A 13,409-nucleotide genomic window follows, 5' to 3' on the forward strand; every position below is an offset into this window, starting at 1 on the left:
GCCAAGCACTTTGTTGGTTTTCTACCATCATCTGGGGATTTCTGGGAAGGATTGCCCAGCTGCTGTAGGCTTCTGATACAACTGCATTGCCTGTCTTTAGAATCCAGGTCAGTTAACATTATATTTCTAAATTTCCAGATTTTTGAAGTCTATTTCCAGATTAGTTATCTATATTTCTTTTAGTGTGGGAGAGGGAGAACATCAAAAAGACCGTCTCCTTCTTACAGTGGAACATGTTTTTCCTCCTTGCCTTTTCCTTGTTTTCCTAGATTAAAGGACACAAAATCTTGCCTTGAGTTAAGAAGTGATGGCAGAACCACCAAGTCCCATTACAGATGGGATTGTATCAGAGCTTTTGTAACAGTGAAAATCTTGTCTTTGAGCTCCCCATGGCAGATTCTGCTGCCCCATAGCACTTCCCCAAGCATGCAGGTTTTTCTAACCACTGCATCTCAGGCCTGCCCACCTTGTAACATTAGCTTCTGGGCTTTCTACCCACTGGCATACACAGCTGTGGGGGGTGCCTTGGTGCTTAAAGGGTTCATGCCCCTGTTATTTCCAAACAGGGCGTGCTAGCAGCCATGTACTACATGATGCCTTGCTGATGTGATTGGACTAGGCTGTAACCAACAAGCCTGTTTCTCTCATTTCTCCCTTTTACTAAGACTGGACTAAAAGATGGTGTGTAAGATGATCCATCACCTTCTGCTATCCTTAACCCCAGTGCAGTGTAAAAAGCTGCCAGTCAGATTCTTTGAGAACTTTACTCTTGCTCTGTGCTGGTGTAAATAACAATATCAGGCACCTGGCCTTTGGCTTTATTACTTACCTTCCCTGAAAGTGCTTTGCACACAGATGGTGCTATAGAGTAATCACAATCAACACCATTGCTAACTCATTACCAATTTATTGTCAGATTTACTGAGATGGCAGCTGAATTCCCACCATGCAACTTGCTCAGTGTCTGATAAATTGCAGCCTTCTGGCTTAGGGGCTCAGGGAGAGTCTGTGCTCTGAGAGAGGAGCACATGCTCTCTCCTTGTGCCCAGAGTCACCGAGTCCCCATCCCACTCTGTTACAGTCCAGCTCCCGCAGCTCCCACTATGGCGCCTGGAGCCGCAGCGGAGCCTGGGGAAGCCGTCGCTCCAGCTGGAACAGCCTGGCCCGGGGACACAGCCTGAAACACAAACCTCCCTCCGCTGAGCACGAGTCCCTCCTGTCTGGGGAAGCGCACAAGGCAGCAGATGGGGAGCCGGATGGGACAGGAAGGGTGCTTCATCACCGCCGGACACTCTCTCTGGATAACAAAGGCTCCTGTGACCTGCTGGAGTTGGCCTCGGTCCCTTCTGGCCACAGAGCGACCCACAGGCTGGGAGCACCGCCTGGGGCCAGTGAGCATCAGGACTGCAACGGCAAAATGCCCAGTATTGTCAAGGAGATCTTCCCAAAGATGAACAACCACAAAGAACGGGGAGAGGATGATGAAGAAATAGATTATGTGAGTGCTTGGTGGAGGACCCTGGGGTTACATCACAGTGCTCTGGGATACCCCAGATCCATCCTCAAATTTCAGTCTCTTTGTGTGTGGATGGGAAATCTTGCAAAGGTGCTTTAGGAGAGCTGGAGGACCGCTGGAGGACTAAATGCAGATAGGACTTTCTAGGCACAGACAAGCTCACACCACATTGTCAGGCTTCTTGCAAGGCAGGTGGGTGGTGGGAGGAAGGCGGATGTGCGGCGTACATGTGGTCAGCCAGGGGCTGTTATTTCAGAGCAGTGCAGCCAGTGATTTCTACAAGACAGGGGAGGTCAGACAGTGCAAGAATGAGAGTTTTGCGTGGGGAGCATCAGCAGACCAGAGCAGGATGCACAGGCACCGCAGGCAAGGCAAGTAGGTTTTGTGGTATCAGCCTGGGGACAGCAATCTGTGAGCAGATCAGAGAGTGGAAAAAGTGGAGTGAGGGTCAGTAGAAATTTGAACAGACATAAATGTCTGTATGAAATTCTCAGCCCAAGTACCAACAGAAAACCTTCTTGTCCTGGCTTCTCATTTAGCTGAGTTAGGGAGGAAACATTGCCCTTGTGTAACACAGTCCCTCCAACACCTCTAAGAATGCATCATGGGACAGCATCCTACTCTAGAAGGGACACCAGCAATTTTATTTTCATGATCTGGGGAGGAAACCAGATGCCAAGAGGTAAACAAGCCCTGGCAAAGCAGCTTCTACCTTCTTTTCCATGACTTGTTGCCTTTGAGTTGATTTTCTCAATAGAAGGATTAAAGAAAAGCAGGTAGTGGTGCATTTGAGTCAGATGTGAAAGGAAGAATGTCTCTCTCAGGCAAGTGGGAAGGTGACCAGTGGCAATTGCTTCTGCTGCGTCCCTACAGAGCCTGTGCTTTCGCATCCGGAAAATGATGGAAGTCTATAAGCCAGACTGGTGTGAGTTACGGGAAGACTGGTCCATATATCTCTTCTCTCCACAGAACAGGTTTGTGCAGTTTTTGCCATGAGAGGGTTGAGAAGATGGGATAGATTCTGTTGTTCTGCTGGCCATATCCCCTGGTGCTAGGTGGCAACTTCAAACTTAGCAGCTGAGAATGTGTATTTTCTCCTCCATTGTTCCCTCTACAGCCAAACTGCATTTCTTTTCCTAGATTGTGGCAATGAAAGGAAAGTTGAGCATCCTAAATAGCTATTGTGATCTTCCCTCCCTTTGGATCATCCCATTTTTATTTTCTGTAATCATAAATATTTATAGCAAAGCAAGGCAGGGAATATTAATGTTAACACAAAGAGGATAAAGAATGCATTATTGATGACTCCATAATACTGATATTTCCTCTCCTGGTACCAGAATACCATCTTCATTTAACTTATAGACCAGTACCAACTTACCAGCAGTTATATCACACCTTTTAGGGTAAAGTTAGAACTCTTCTTGCCTAAAAAAAGGAAATTTGGGTTGAATTATTCCTGTTAAAGAGATGTCACCAGGAGAAAATGTCCACGTACCTCAGCTAACATTATTGTCACCCATTCATACTGCCCCTTGAAAAGAAAGGGTTTTCATTTTAGGTCACGAGGGAGAGCTTTTTTTGTTCTGTGTGACACCTATATTAACGTACACAGTGTCTTTCAGAAGTGTGGGCCCCACATTTGCCAACCTACCTGCCTCTCCTGAGCTTTCAGCATGTGGCCTTTTTCCTGTGGAGGGGTACAAAGTGTGAGTTTGGGAGGAAAACTGGAATTCAGCCTCGTTACAAGGCAGGAGAGGAGCACAGGGTCATAGTGGTTAGGACACCACTCTGGCACTGGAGAAATCAATGAAGGTTCAGCACATTGCTCTGCCCTTGCTCTGCTCCCGGCTCCCTATGTGACCATTTACCATCCTGGGCTATTGCCATTCCAAGGGACCTCAGTATCAGAGATAGGAAAGCTGCTATATCAGAGCCCAGTTTTGGCCAGAATACTCAATTCTGTGTCCTCTGTTGGTCCTAAATCTGTTCTGTCCAAGGCACAGGTGCCTACTGGAACTCTCTTGCAGGTTTCGCCTCCTCTGCCAAACCATCATTGCTCACAAGCTCTTTGACCACGTAGTGCTGGCCTTCATCTTCCTGAACTGCATCACCATTGCCCTGGAAAGACCCCAGATTGAGCACAGAAGCACGGTGAGAACCATTACCTGTCACCCACTTCATAGCACAACCTCTAACAGTGGTTCCTGAGTGTTCCTGGTCCAGCTATGATCTCCGGAAGAACTTCAGCATTAAACACCAGCTCTGACTCATCTATTCAAATACCTAAATATTAGTTATTGACATAAATATGTGTTTCCCTGTAGGCTCTTATAATGGGGCAACCCACTTTATAATACAGAAAGGCTAGTTCCTTCTGTCTTGGAAAGTAAGTGTCTTCTCCAGGAGCCTGCATATAAGGGATGAATGGCAAAAGGGACGAGGAGTGGAACTGAGAGATAGAAGTAACTTCCATGCTGTAGGAATGGCACATCATCATTTATGTATCCTGCTCTTGAACTATCTTGGAGGTGGCTCAAGCTGGCAAGTGAAATTACTTTTTCTGCTTGTCTGCCTTAGCTGACTCCCAGACTTTGCTGCACTTGGACACAATCAGTGGTCTGTGCTCAGCAGCTCTTCGGGAAGGAGTGCCAGGTCAGTGCAGCAGGTCAGGCCTGAGCAGCACTGACAGAAAAGGGCAGAGGCTGCCTTGAAACCAGATCTGCAGGATGCAAAAAAATGCCATACACTATGGTCTGGCAGAGCTGCACAGGATCCTGTCCCAGCCAAGGTGTATGAGCTGAAATCTGCCTAGCACTGACCTCTGCCAAGAACATCTCCCTTATTTCATCAACTTTCATATCCTTCACAGGAATGCAAAAATATCAAGATCATCAGAGGGTAACAAGAAGTAGTCAAAACATGTTTAAGGTCTCTCTGTTTTGTTTTTTTTTTGTTTGTTTTTTTTTTCTAGGAAAGAATCTTTCTCACTGTGTCCAACTACATTTTCACAGCAATATTTGTAGCTGAGATGACACTAAAGGTAAGTTACTGGAGAACAGCTCAGAGCCTTTTTCCAGTGTCAGACACTGTTCATGTTTGCTCAGCACCCTTTTAAAATGTGTTCATCTTTTTGGTGTGCCAATCCTTCCCTTTACCTTTATAAAGGCAGATACTGCCTGGGGTTCAGTCCTGTCTTGTTAGGCATAGAGGAGGTGTTTATTGCAGGCATTAGGTCCAGTTGGATCTTAGTATTCACGAAGGATAACTGGCACTCAAGTATGGATTTTGTAATGATGTCAAATGTCCGTTCCCTTTCTCCTGGAGCAAGAATGGGGGACATTACAACAATATTAATGACATGCTCAAAGTTGAGATAATGATTCAATAGATGTCAAAGTACTTTGCAACAATCAGAAAACCTTGTTATTCCCTTCTCATATTTGGGGAAAAGTCCTAAAACTGTGTGCTGGAAGTTAAATCCTTAAAATTCATATCTGAATTTTGACCGTGATTTGGAGGATGTTAATATCTCCCCATGACCACCAATTTCTGTAGCACCCACTGTTTTTGAGAACTGCTGACAAACAAATTACTCCTTTAAGAGCCAAATTATGGATTTGGTGCCTGACTTAACCTCCCAGGTGATCTCTGAACCGGGAGACTTTCCCCAAGCCTCTGGTGTGGCAGGGAAGGGTTTCCTGTGTGTCCCCTACAGTGTCATGTTACTCAGGGAGGCAGAAAAAATGTGTTTTCCTTCACAGACATCCAGGTGAAAGGAAAAGATTTTGAGATGACACTTCAGTGTCATGAGGAGTTGATAACAATTCCCCCTCCTCCCATTCTCTCCATAGTTGCCCTCTATCAGGTAGCATAGGAGCCATTTCAACCCCTCTTATCTCTCCTCTCTTCCAGGTGGTCTCTCTAGGCCTGTATTTTGGGGACCAGGCTTATCTCCGCAGCAGTTGGAACATCTTGGATGGCTTCTTGGTCTTCGTGTCTCTCATTGACATTGTGGTCTCAGTGGCCTCTGCTGGTGGTGCCAAAATCCTGGGCGTGCTGCGAGTGCTCCGGTTGCTGCGCACCCTCCGTCCCCTCCGGTCAGAACCCTGCCGAGCCCTGCTTGGCCTCCTCCTCCCACTGGTTGTCCCCAGGAGGGGTCCCAGGGTCAGATCCAGCTGTGCCAGGCAAAGCGTGGTCTTTAACAAGCAATAGGCCACAAGGAGGTCCCCCTTAGCCATATGGGTCTGATGCTGGAGGTACCTCATCAAAGAACAAATCCATGGGAGAGAAGTCCATGGCTTTTTGATCACGGGGAAGGGATCTCCACTGAGGGGTCACTGCACATGGAGACAGGAGTCTGCTACTGCTGAAAATGCTTAGCTTAGTCAAATGTCCCCTCCCTGTCCCTCTATCACCCTTCCCCTTTCTTCCTTTACAGAGTCATCAGTCGAGCCCCTGGTCTGAAGCTGGTGGTGGAGACCCTCATTTCTTCCCTCAAACCCATAGGAAACATTGTCCTCATCTGCTGTGCTTTCTTCATCATCTTTGGCATCCTGGGTGTGCAGGTAGGTTGTTCCTGTCCGTCAAACAGCCCTTGAACCCCCACCCCACGAGCACCCGTACCCCCAGGTCCTGTAATAGACACAGGCAGCCAAGCAGAGCAGGAGTGACAGAGATGCCAGTGAATTTTCTGTGTTTACCCTCTTCCACAAGTCATCTCCATAATGACACAGCCTTTGGCAAGCACAGAGAGGTGCTCAGCAAGTGCAGGCATTGCTGGACATGAGAGACAGGAGTTAGTGCTCACACCTGGCAGCAACTGGGTCAGGTTTTTGGGTCAGTGTCATAGCGAGAGCACAGGGCTGGCACAGCACAGGGCTCCCTGGACCCACCCATGTCACCCCACAAGGGCAAGCAGCTCAGTGCCTGCTCACATGAACCCTGCCACCAGTCAGCTCTCTTTCTCCCCCTCACTCTCAGCCCTAAATCCACCCACAAACTTCTTTAATTTTTTAATTTAATCCTCCTTATTTTTGGCTGTTGCATTGCAGAGGAGCAAGGGTGTGGGCGTTACTTCCATCTCAGGGAATGTGCTATACTTAGTTTGCTCTGATGCATCTGTACAAATGCACAATCCAGTACCTTCCATATGGGGAAAAGAGCCCTGGGCAGAAGAGTCACAGAAGTGCAGTGCAGCTTTGTGAAAAAATACATATGAGAAGAAGAGGATGTTTTTTTCTGGTCCTTTACCCTCAGATGAGTTCTTCTTTTCCCATCAGCACTCTCAGTAACTGGGAAGCAGGGAGTGAATATTACTCTAGGGGACTGATTAGAAGATACTTTTTCCCTTTGCACCCAGAAATGCTGCCTTAAGGTCTGTCAGATGGTGGGCTTACAGTCACTGCTGCCCTGGAGCAATGGAGAAGGCTGAAAAGCCAAGTGTGAGCTTACAAGGGTGGTCCTGCCTCCTTTGCAATGGTTGAGCCTGTGCTGCACATTGTGTTGGTGGTGTCCCTGTCATGCTCTATGTGGCTTGCAGTCTTGCAAGCCATGCAGCATCTTGGCAGCTTTTGTACATCCCAGGAAGCATGGGGAACCCTGTGGGGAAAGGGGCTGATGGGGTCACTCCCCTCCTGCAGCTTTTCAAGGGCAAGTTCTACCACTGCCTGGGGGTCGACATCAGGAATATCACCAACCGGTCTGACTGCGTGGCAGCCAACTACAAGTGGGTGCACCACAAGTATAACTTCGACAACCTGGGACAGGTGAGTTTGCCTGCAGACCCTCCCTCTGATGGGAACCCAACACGGGGTTTGTCTCCTCCCCAGGGAACAGATGCAGTGCCTGGGAAGCCAGAAGGAGCAGTTATTTGGCATGCATGCCCATGCAGAAGCTGTGTCACTAGTTGGTTGGTATCAGAAGGACACTTACAGGATGAGTGGGAAAGAAAACTGGTGGCAGCAGAGAGCTTGATTTTCTCTTTTCTCATGCCATGAAGCTGATGTTCTTCACAAACTCTCTCCTCTGGTGGGTCTGGCTGCACATGGCTCCTTGTCACCCTGTCCCTGTCTTCCATCAGCGAAAGAGCAGGTTTTGATGTGTGCAGAGACACAGTATTTCAGTGCTGTGTGTGTTAGAGCATAAACCCAAAATAATTTTTTTTCTGCCTGCCAGATGCACCTGCTCCACATCAGCTTTGCTTTATATGTTTCAGGCTCTGATGTCCCTCTTTGTTCTGGCTTCCAAGGATGGCTGGGTCAATATTATGTATAATGGACTCGATGCTGTGGCTGTTGACCAGCAGGTACATGGGCTTTCTTGTGGAAGGGCCTTTTCACTTTCCTTGTGCCTGTAAGGCAGAAGCATCATTTAACATCCTGCTTCAGTACCTCCCTCAAACCAAGAGTCCCTTCCAGGCCTCTTCTGAATCCTTTGCTCACCTGTTTGCAAGGGGTCAGGTCCATGGCCTTGTCTAGTCCATGCAGGAAGGTGTAGCTGTGGCTGTGCTGTGGGTGTCTGTGGTAGGGTCTGTGGACCTTTATCTATTTGTAATGAAGAAGTAATAATGCCATGTGTCTTTCTGGGCATGCTGGCTCCCTCCTGGCCCACTCATGGTTATTTCAATAGCTTGTAAAGCAGGATCTATTGGGCTGCCACCCACTGCATCCCTATTCTTCTACTGCTAAGACAATGTCTGCCTCTGTTCTCCTCCCACTCCAGCCAGTGATCAACAACAACCCCTGGATGCTACTCTACTTCATCTCCTTTCTCCTCATCGTCAGCTTCTTTGTGCTCAACATGTTCGTGGGGGTGGTGGTGGAGAATTTCCACAAGTGCCGGCAGCACCAGGAGGCTGAGGAGGCGCGCCGGCGGGAGGAGAAGCGCCTGCGACGCTTGGAGAAGAAGCGAAGGAGTAAGGCACAGCCTAAGTGTTTGGTTGGTTCGTAGGCCAAGGTTTTCTCAGAAAAACCTTTTCCTCTTATTTTTCTTTCCCAATGATCTGGTCTCCAAAATCCATCGCTTGTGGCCATGCTGTCAGCCTTCCTCCTCACACCACTGCTGTGTCACCACACACCCCACTGGGGCAGTCTGGGGAAGAGGGGTGGCTGAGGAGGTCTGCTGGGACTCCAGGGAAGGCACTAGGCAAGGGTTTTAGCACCCTGCTCCTCAGGAGATAACGTTCCAAAAACACCCCTATGCCCCTGCCAACAGGCACTGTTGGCTTGGGACATGCACACATTGATAGCTTCCCGTGCTTGGGGTAGAGTCCCACCTGGGCTTCCTGCAGCTCAGCTGGTGGTTGAAGAAGAACCTGGACAGACCATTCTTTGTGTTTAAACCCAAATCTAAATAAGAGGAGGAAAAAAAAAAAGAGGAAGACCCTGTATTTTGTGTCTCAGTGACCCCAGTGTTGCAGTGTCACTCCTTGGGATCTAAAACCCTCTGTGGTGAAGGAAACCTCCTATTCCTAGTGTTTCTGTCCTGTTTTGTGTTACCTTTAGATAAAAATTGCTGAAGCATACTTGCTCCTGGAAATCGTCCCTACTACCCAGACTTCCATTCACAGCCTATGAGCATGCTTTCCTTTCCCCTGCTCCAGTTTTCCCCTTCTCTCCTATAACACCCCAGGGCCTCTCCTTGAACCATCTGCTCCCTTTTATCAAAAGTGATCTTAATTTGTCAAGACATGAAATGCTGATTTAGCACCATTCCCACAAACACAGTCTAACAGATTTTTTTCCTAGTATTCCGTTCTTTGTCCTTTTTCCTATATATTTTTCCCCATTTCTTCTTTCGGTTTTTTGGGTGGTTTGGTTTTTTTTTGTTTGTTTGTTTGTTTGTTTGTTTTTTGTTTGTTTTTTTTTGTTAGTTAGTTTGTTTGGGGTTTTGTTTGTTTGGTTTGTTTGTTTGTTTGTTTTGGGTTGGGGGGGGTTGTTGTTGTTGCTGTTTTTCATTTTTCCCCCTCTTCCATATATCCTTTACCTATTCTTTTCTGGTTTTTCTCTCTCCCAACTACATTCCAATTTTTTTCAATACCTATCACCAAGCTTTCACCTTCTCTCTCCTCAGTGTTTCTTACCCATTTCTCTCTTTCTTCTGATTTTTTCCTAACTCTGCCCACATCCCTCTCTCCTCTGAAGAGGCGCAGCGTTTGCCGTACTATGCTACCTACTGCCACATACGCCTCCTTATCCATTCGGTCTGCACCAGCCACTATCTGGACATCTTCATCACTTTCATCATCTGCCTCAACGTGGTCACTATGTCCTTGGAGCACTACAACCAACCTGTGGTGAGTGAGATCATGGAGATAAGTCCTGCCTCCAGACACTGTCATTTTGGTACAGCTCTCTGGTGACCACTGCCCACCAGCATAAATAGGACACTTGGTTGTCTCTAAAAACTACTGTTAAAGTTTTGTAGGAATTAGCTTTATAGTAGGCAAATTTGTGGGAAGATTTTCATGTGTATCCAGAAAAGTAGTTCCTACTCAGACACTTGTTATCCTTTAAAATCCATAAAGAGAAGGTGTCTGAGCAAAAGTCAAGCCCCTAGAAAGCATGGTACAATTAAGTCCCTGTGCTTTATATTAGTAAGTGGATATGTGGGTCACCCAAATTTAGCTGCCTGCTCTGCTTTTTATTTTTCCCTTGTTCCTAATAGGAGTGGTGGAAGCAGCAGTGTCCTGGGAGCTTCAGGCTTTGCATCAGGTTTCCAAATGTCAGCCCAATTCCCCTGCTATGTGACCTCAGCTGAGAGAACCAGTGGCTGGTTGTACATCATGGGATGGGCCATCTTTACCAAGCCCCCTTTTCTTCATAAGAGAAACTGCAGGGCCAAAGTGCTGAGCAGAGTCGCTCTCAGCTGCAGGGTGTGGCTCCAAATACAGCACCTTGGAGGCCAAATAGGTTTTTCACTTTGCTTGGGTACAGACCATGTACCTTTCAGTGTTCCTGGCAAAGCTGCAGATGCCTTTGGTGGGAAAAATGTATACTGCACATATCAAAGGAGCCTTCTACCTCCATATGTAAACAGAGCATTCATCATGACATCTGCCCAGCAACATTTCAGTTTTCTCTTCAGAAGACCTTTGGTTTAGGTGACAGCTCTGGTGTCTGAACAGATTGTGTGAGGTAACTCAGGCTTTGATCAGGAGCTGAATCTGTCCTCATTCAAATCTATTGCCAGGCTCCTCTGTTTCCCACCCACCTTCCCCAGCTGCCCAGCTGAACTCTCAACCTTTATCTGTTGGCATCCTCACATCAGATCTTTGTTCCTCAACAAGTCACTCCTCTTCCTTAGTCTTCAGCTCCTTTCCCTGGAACACAGCTCCAGCCAAGCCAGCCTGCTGTCAGGCTCTGTTAAACAATATTCTCAAAGCACTTCAAACACTTCCAGTACAAAATGCCACCAAAAGGTGCCCACTGCTCACACTGGTTCTTGGTGGTTGTGAAGGGGCAGCATATAAAAGAACCAGAAACCAAAGAGCTCAGAGATGTGATGTGCTAGCACCAGACCAAGGCACAGCAGGGTTTCCTCTGGTCAGAGATGACCTGAATCCACAACCAGAGTAACCTCTGTGCTTCACTCCTGGTTGATAGCTATGCCAGTGCCATTAACAAGGTGTCGTTCAGGTGGCACGGGCTACTGGCAGAAGAAAAGCCTGATGGTATTTTGTGGATTCTCTTGCAATAGCCTCCTCCTCCTGATTATGCTGAACAGTACAGAAGAAAGGAGCAGTAACTGATCCCATCTTTGATGGGCAGAGGGGCTGGCTGGTGGTTGTCCTTAGTAGGTGACCTCCACATTCAAGTAGGTAGGAAGCGTGGGGCCACTTCCCCACCCCACAATGAATACCTAGCGCAGCTTCTGCACCCCAGGATGAGTTCCTGGCACTTAGGAGAGTCCCCGCACAGGGAGCTTATGTGTTTGCTGTTGCTTTTGCCTCAATTCTTTTCCCTCTCTTTCTGTGGCAGTCCCTGGAGACCGCCCTCAAATACTGCAACTACCTGTTCACCACTGTCTTCGTGTTTGAGGCAGTCCTCAAGCTGGTGGCATTTGGTCTGCGACGATTCTTCAAAGACAGGTGAGCAGAGGGTTGTCAGCTGTGGCTGTGGGACAGCTGGGTTTGGGCTAGAGACTTGGGGATGGTGCCCCGTTTAGACCATGAAGTGGTGGCAGAGTGCTCTGACTGCCTCCCAGTTCTGCACCACATGGACCTAACCCCATCCTCCACAAGGTGCAATAGCAAGAGTTGTCCAAAAATTGCCTCTTGGTTGCAGTCAGCTGGTTAGGCTAGAAAGCAAAGGAGATGAGGTTAGAGCGAGACATTTTTTTTCCTGCCCTTGAGGCAAACTGTGAGCATGCAAAAGCAGAACATATATAGCAAAGTTGATTCAAGGTAGTAAGGCCGTAAAAAGCTGAGCCCATTAGTCAAAGCATAGCGCCATAGTAACACAGCTCCATGGTTTCAAATCAGGCTGGCTTGCCTCTGGCTGCTCAGGGTGTGTGCGAAGTGAATCTCTGTTTCTCTGGAAAAGCCCATATAGGCTGACTCAGAGTGGGCCTTGAACTCATACGTAAGGAAATGTTTAGGATGAAGTGGAGACAAGTACCTTTCTTTCCCAGGAAAATGGAAAAACTCCATCTTCATTTATTCTCTTCAATTTTTCTCCTAAAGGTGGAACCAGCTAGATCTGGCCATTGTGCTGCTGTCTGTCATGGGCATCACATTGGAAGAGATTGAAATCAACGCTGCTCTCCCAATTAACCCCACTATCATCCGGATCATGAGGGTGCTGCGAATCGCCCGGGGTGAGAGAGACGCTGCCCAGAGCAGGGGTGCATGTGGTCATCGAGTGCAGCTTGGTGCCATGACTCATTGAGCAGTGGCTGTAAAGTTGTGAGCTTGCCCTGTCCCCAGCCCTTGAGGAGCCTCTGGGGTGTCCTTCATCACATCCCAGCAGGGATTATAGGATCTAGGATAGCCTAGAAGCTCAGGCTTTCGGGCTTCCCGGGAGGTGAAGTACTGGGAGGGTGGGCAGATCATGAGAGCTGAACTTTCTCTGTTACTCATTTCTGGGGCAACTATAGTAGTAGTGTGGGGAGCAGAGGCCACTGAGCAGGTTGAAATTTGCCAGGTAAGGGGGTGGCCAAGGTGTGCCAAGATGGCATAACAGCAATGGCTGAAGGGAGAGAAAGTGATTGAAGGAAAAATCAAAGCAGAAGGACAATTACGATACACATTCCTGGGAAGAAGCATGTGGCTGGAGTGTCTGGGTGAAGCAGAAGCAACCCAACAGACATGGGTGGCAGAAATAAAATATTTAGTAAAAAGGATATCAACTTGAGAGAAGGAACAACTGGGGTTGTACCATCAAAAGCAAGAAGAGGAATGAGTGGAAAATCCAGTTTTTCTAGGGGAACAAGAGACAGGACATCTGTCTTGTGCTACTGTTATTAGTAAGTCACACAAAGGATGCCTCTGAGCTCAGTCTGACTGACACTTCTCTTGTGCTTGTTGTGGCAGTCCTGAAGCTACTGAAGATGGCCACAGGAATGCGAGCGCTGCTGGATACAGTTGTTCAAGCCCTGCCACAGGTAAAACATCTTCCCAAAAGACTCTCCTCTTCTGTCCCTTTTTCCAAAGGGTTGATTCTTGTGGGGTCTCTACTGTGGTGTGCAGGCAATGGCCTGAAGGTCATGTCCAAGTTCTTGTGTCATTCCTGGGGTTACAGCTCACCTCACCTCTCTCTTCTCCAGCATGTGAAAGAAGTAAGGCTTGACCCCTGGAAAAGGGTAGGTTTCTTCCCATCATGTCTAGCTAGTGTCTAACTGTTTGCAACTAGTCCTTGGCTCCTTTCTCCCCTCTCCATAAGAAGGAAAGAGT

At 47.8% G+C, this 13,409-nt stretch overlaps 1 protein-coding gene across 1 annotated transcript in view; it reads left to right on the forward strand.

The window, feature by feature from the left end:
* Positions 1–13,409, forward strand: part of CACNA1I (calcium voltage-gated channel subunit alpha1 I) — a 164,764-nt gene that overhangs the window by 137,993 nt on the left and 13,362 nt on the right. The window contains exons 17-29 of the mRNA XM_031057759.1: positions 1,082–1,498; positions 2,390–2,490; positions 3,547–3,670; positions 4,491–4,559; positions 5,432–5,616; positions 5,958–6,084; positions 7,159–7,284; positions 7,734–7,823; positions 8,240–8,432; positions 9,661–9,812; positions 11,497–11,606; positions 12,201–12,334; positions 13,050–13,120. Coding sequence (XP_030913619.1) covers positions 1,082–1,498; positions 2,390–2,490; positions 3,547–3,670; positions 4,491–4,559; positions 5,432–5,616; positions 5,958–6,084; positions 7,159–7,284; positions 7,734–7,823; positions 8,240–8,432; positions 9,661–9,812; positions 11,497–11,606; positions 12,201–12,334; positions 13,050–13,120 — 1,899 coding nt within the window. The remainder of the gene's footprint in view (positions 1–1,081; positions 1,499–2,389; positions 2,491–3,546; positions 3,671–4,490; positions 4,560–5,431; positions 5,617–5,957; positions 6,085–7,158; positions 7,285–7,733; positions 7,824–8,239; positions 8,433–9,660; positions 9,813–11,496; positions 11,607–12,200; positions 12,335–13,049; positions 13,121–13,409) is intronic.

Source organism: Geospiza fortis, unplaced genomic scaffold (assembly GCF_000277835.1).
Source record: "Geospiza fortis unplaced genomic scaffold, GeoFor_1.0 scaffold173, whole genome shotgun sequence".
Classification (NCBI taxonomy): Eukaryota; Metazoa; Chordata; class Aves; order Passeriformes; family Thraupidae; genus Geospiza; species Geospiza fortis.